The 4,903-nt window shown below is 46.3% G+C and overlaps 1 protein-coding gene across 1 annotated transcript; it reads right to left on the reverse strand.

The window, feature by feature from the left end:
- Positions 1-218: 218 nt before the first annotated feature.
- Positions 219-3,797, reverse strand: FOXI2 (forkhead box I2). The gene is made up of 2 exons (XM_070754210.1): positions 3,224-3,797; positions 219-769 (listed from the first exon to the last, which is right to left on the reverse strand). Exons 1-2 carry the CDS (start codon positions 3,795-3,797, stop codon positions 219-221), a joined length of 1,125 nt encoding a protein of 374 aa, XP_070610311.1.
- Between the last annotated feature and the right edge of the window lie 1,106 nt (positions 3,798-4,903).

Here is a 4,903-nt window from a genome sequence, read left to right on the forward strand (position 1 = left end):
GGTAGTGAGTCCACCATTTGAGGATCTTAAAAACCATGTTAGGAACAGATCTCAATGGAGAAAAATCTATATGGTCACTAAGAGTCAAGACTTGATGGCATTTAATCAACCAAATGGAGTTGAAAATGCTGAAGACTTCCTACATAAGGAAACCTGACTAGATGCTGACCCACAGTTGCTTGTGGGGTAATGTGAAACACCAATTTTTTAGCACCATTTTAAACTTCTGTCCCTTCTCTGCTATAAATCAGATTGTTCACACTAAAGGTGCTCAGGACAGGACTGTTGAGCCAGCTCGACTGCCCGCTAATACCTGCATAGTAGTTCATCCTGGAGTGGGACTGGGAACCAAGTTCAAATGCCGAAGCTGGGATGCCATTTGCAGGAGAGCAGGAGTTCAAATTGGGCCCGTTCTGCCTCCCGGGTGTGAATTCGGATCCCGGCCCACCAGAAAGCTGTCTGGGGAAACCGTTCCGGCCATGGGCCACAACATTCATGGTTGAGACAAATGTGGAGAAACAATGACTAGAGTCCAGGCTGGGAGATTTGCAGTCATTCCTAAATCCCAGAGAGCACTGCAGTTTGCTGGAGCCCAAGTTATGAGGTTCAGGACTCGGCTGAAAAAGACAATTGCTACTTTTCTCCTCTGTTTTGTTATGGGTTCCAGACCCACTGGCTGCATCAGATCGCCTTTTCCTCTTCCTTCTGAAGTTGCCGTTATCAAACATCTTCTCACAGTTGGGATCCAGGGTCCAGTAATTCCCTTTACCTAGGATTCAATGGAGAACATGTGGGTTTAGCAGGGGTACACAAGCTAACTAGAAACGGAGAGACTTAAATAATTAGAGCAAATGATTCTGAAAAGAGTAAAGTAATTGGAGGGCAGAAGGCACAGGAAGTGGATCAGACATCACCTAACATTGTCTTAAGAATTCATGGCAGAGCTGACATTCATGTCCAGGACTGCCTGATTTATGGGAGTTTTAGTCATAGCATTACACTTGGACCATTTTCTCACTTGTGATTTATACTCTCGCCCAGCATGGCTGTGGTGACAAATCATTAACGGAGACAGATTTTCTATCACCATAGCAATGGATCAAGTGACATTATAAGTTGAGATGACCGCTCGAAACGACCCTTTGATTGCATAGTTCACATTAGTGGCATAAGATAAACTTAACATGTCCTTGGAAGATCCATCAGTTGCTGCGAGGAGGCTTGGAGAAACAGCAAGCCAGAAATGGAGCAAACAATTTTTACATGCTTGGCTGCTATCTAACCCACAGTAACTCAAGAGAAAGCACCCTCAATTAAAATAGGCTTAGGAGGGGAACAGGTGTAATGTATATGCCACTGCTCAAAAAAATAAAGGGAACATTTAAACAACACAATATAACTCCAAGTAAATCAAACGTCTGTGAAATCAAACTGTCCACTTAGGAAGCAGCACTGATTGACAATCAATTTCACATGCTGTTGTGCACATTCAACTTTGTACTGAACAAAATATTCAATGAGAATATTTCATTCATTCAGATCTAGGATGTGTTATTTAAGTGTGCCCTTTATTTTTTTGAGCAGTATACATTCATTGTTATCAGTTTTGGGATACCCCTTACATTTGCAACACTGTCATATGCACACAAATCAGGTTGAGGGCTTCAAAAGTGTTTGGGAATGTGCATAATTCTTTGTACTCTGCTGTAAAAACTGAAGTTTATATATAGGCCCTTTTTCCAAAGTTGGGGGTTCTCCTGGACTTATGACTCCTGCTTGAAGAGGAGGTCGCAGTCACGGCTAGGAGAGTCTCTTTCCAACTTCAGGGTTGTGGCCTTTCCTGGATAAAGAATCCCTGCACTCAGTCAACCAGGCCCTTGTCATCTCATGGTCTGGGCTATTGCCATGTTCTCTACTTGAGCTACATTTGAAGAGCATTGGGAAGCTATTGGATGAGAAGCAAAAACGTTTTCAAGGAAAAACAAAGTCCAGTTGCCTTTTGAAATAAACACCTTTGGCACAACCCTGACCTGGATAACTGAGAATCTCTGCAGACAATGTAGATGGCCAGACTTACTTCCAAGGAAACAAACTCCTGAGGCTGCAACTCTTAGGTTCCCTTTGTGAAAAGGACAGTCAGGCAAACACTCAAGTGTTTTCCAAGCCTCTCAGACAGAGAACAAGGAGAATGGGGAGGGGAAGGACTCCTTGTATTGTTGTAGATGCCCTGAGTCCATTAGGAGAGGGCCTGCTAATAAATCTAAATCAACCAATCAACAAAATCTTTAACCTTAGATTGTCTACAGGCGACTTCTCCCCTTTTCTAAGAGAACTGTAAGAGGTGTGCATAAGCGCACCACTGTGCCTACCATCCCTGTCCTACTGTCCTATCGTTTTCTTTTATCATTACTTTTTACTTATGTTATGCTTATTCAAACTACTATCCTTTACTTGTTCTAAGTACATAGATAGATAGATAGATAGATAGATAGATAGATAGATAGATAGATAGATAGGGAGGGAGAGAGAGAGAAAGAAAGAGAGAGAGAGAAACAGAAACATAGAAGATTGAGGGCAGAAAAAGACCTCATGGTCCATCTAGTCTGCTCTTATACTATTTTATTTTAGGATGGATATATGTTTATCCCAGGCATGTTTAAATTCAGTTACTGCAGATTTACCAACCCCGTCTGCTGGAAGTTTGTTCCAAGCATCTACTACTCTTTCAGTAAAATTACCTACCCAGTAAGAGATGACAGGTAGGTAGGTAGGTAGGTAGGTAGATAGATAGATAGATAGATAGATAGATAGATAGATAGATAGATAGATAGATAGATAGATAGATAGATAGATAGATAGATAGAGTTCCAGGGGGCCCAAAGGTTCTTTTTCAAGAGGCAACTGGACTTCCTAGTTTTTCTTTGAAGATCTTTGGTTTCTCATGCAAGAAAATTATTCAGCTTTTTTGTTCTTTGAGCACCAGAACTAAAGAAGCTTCTTGAATGAGAAGCAAAACAAATTCGAAGAAAAAGAAAAATTTCTCAAAGAAAATTCAAAGAAAATCCCGCCGCTTCTTGGGGGTGGGGTAGGCGAAGCACCTTTGGGACAAGGGATGGTCCGGGTAGCTGAGAACCTCCATAGACAGTTCCAGGAGGCGCCGTCTAGTTCACCGCGCCTGCAGTGGGGGGCTCCAAGAGCGGGCGGTTCCGCCGGCCTTGCCTACCTGGGTCGTCCTGGAGCCTGGGCACCTTCTTGAAGCAGTCGTTGAGCGAGAGGTTGTGTCGAATGGAGTTCTGCCAGCCGGCTTTGCTCTTCTTGTAGAAAGGGAAGTTGCCGGCCACGTACTGGTAGATCTGGCTCAGGGTCAGCCTCTTGGCCGGCGCGCTCTGGATGGCCATGGCGATCAGCGCCGAGTAGGAGTAGGGCGGCCGCACCAGCTTGAAGAAGTCCTGTTGGGGGCCCGCCAGGGACAGCCAGCTGAGCTCTGGGGGTCCTGCCGCCGCTTGGGCGGCCAGCAGCTGCCGGGCGCCCGTCCCATAGGCAGCCGAGTGCGCCAAAGGGCCCGACGACATCCCGTTGGCACCGGCCAAGTAAGGGCTAGGCGCCCCGTTGAGCCACAAATAAGGGCCGCCGCCCCCGCCGGTCGACTCAGCCAAGCCGTAACCGCCGTGGTGCGGCTGCGAAGTCGGGAAGAGGCTCCGGCCATCGCAGAAAGTGGCCGCCGCATCCAGGAGGTCGCGGGCGCTGAGCGGCGGCTGGACCTCCAGCCCGTTCATCTCGGCTGCTTCGCGCACCATCGGGTCGAGAAGGAGAGGAACCTGCCAGCAGCGAGCACCGAACCCGCCGTTGGCGGAGAGCCCGGTGGGTTTAGGAAGGAGAGGGCGCCGCCCCCCCTCTTCGCTTGCCCATCTGCCCCCACCCCACCCCCAGGCCCAGATCTCACCTCTTCTCCCACCGACCCTCGGTGACCTCCTTCCCTCCCCATCATCTCTTACACACACACACACACACACACACACACACACACACACACACACACACACACTTTGCCTGGCCCCAAGCCTCAAGGGCCCTCCCCTTCACAGAGTCGACCTTTCTCTCTTGCCAGTCTGCCCTTTGGGCACGTTTTTTCCCAGGCATTTGGAAAACACTGAAAAGTCCACTGAAAAGCAAGTAAGGGCAGGAGTCAGAAAGTACAGGTTGTCTGAACTACAGATGGTCGTTGTTGAGGCCCAGCCTTGAGCCTTCACTCAATGTTGCTGAGTGAGACCTCCGTTCAGGGCATTTGGCCCATTTTGTGACTTTTCTTGCCACACCTGTCAAGGGAATCATTGACTTGTTAAGTTAGGAACCCAGTTGTTAAGTGATTTTGGCTTCCCCGTTGACTTTGCTTGTCATGAAGGGGAACACGTGACCCCCTGGATTCTGCAACCATCATAGAAACATAGAAACATAGAAGATTGATGGCAGAAAAATAATAATAATAATTTATTAGATTTGTATGCTGCCCCTCTCCGAGGACTCATGGTCCATCTAGTCTGCCCTTGTACTATTTCCTGTATTTTAATCTTAGGATGGATATATGTTTATCCCAGGCATGTTTAAATTCAGTTACTGTGGATTTACCAACCATGTCTGCTGGAAGTTTGTTCCAAGCATCTACTAATCTTTCAGTAAATAATATTTTATCGCGTTGCTTCTGAACTTTCCCCCAACTAACCTCAGATTGTGCCCCCTTGTTGTTGTGTTTACTTTCCTATTGAAAATACTTCCCTCCTGAAGTGTTTTATTTAACCCTTTAACATATTTAAATGTTTTGATCATTTCCTTTCTGTCCGCCAGACTATACAGATTGAGTTCATTAAGTCATTCCTGATAAGTTTTATGCTTAAGACCTTCCACC

Source organism: Erythrolamprus reginae, chromosome 5 (genome assembly GCF_031021105.1).
Source record: "Erythrolamprus reginae isolate rEryReg1 chromosome 5, rEryReg1.hap1, whole genome shotgun sequence".
NCBI classification, from domain to species: Eukaryota; Metazoa; Chordata; class Lepidosauria; order Squamata; family Dipsadidae; genus Erythrolamprus; species Erythrolamprus reginae.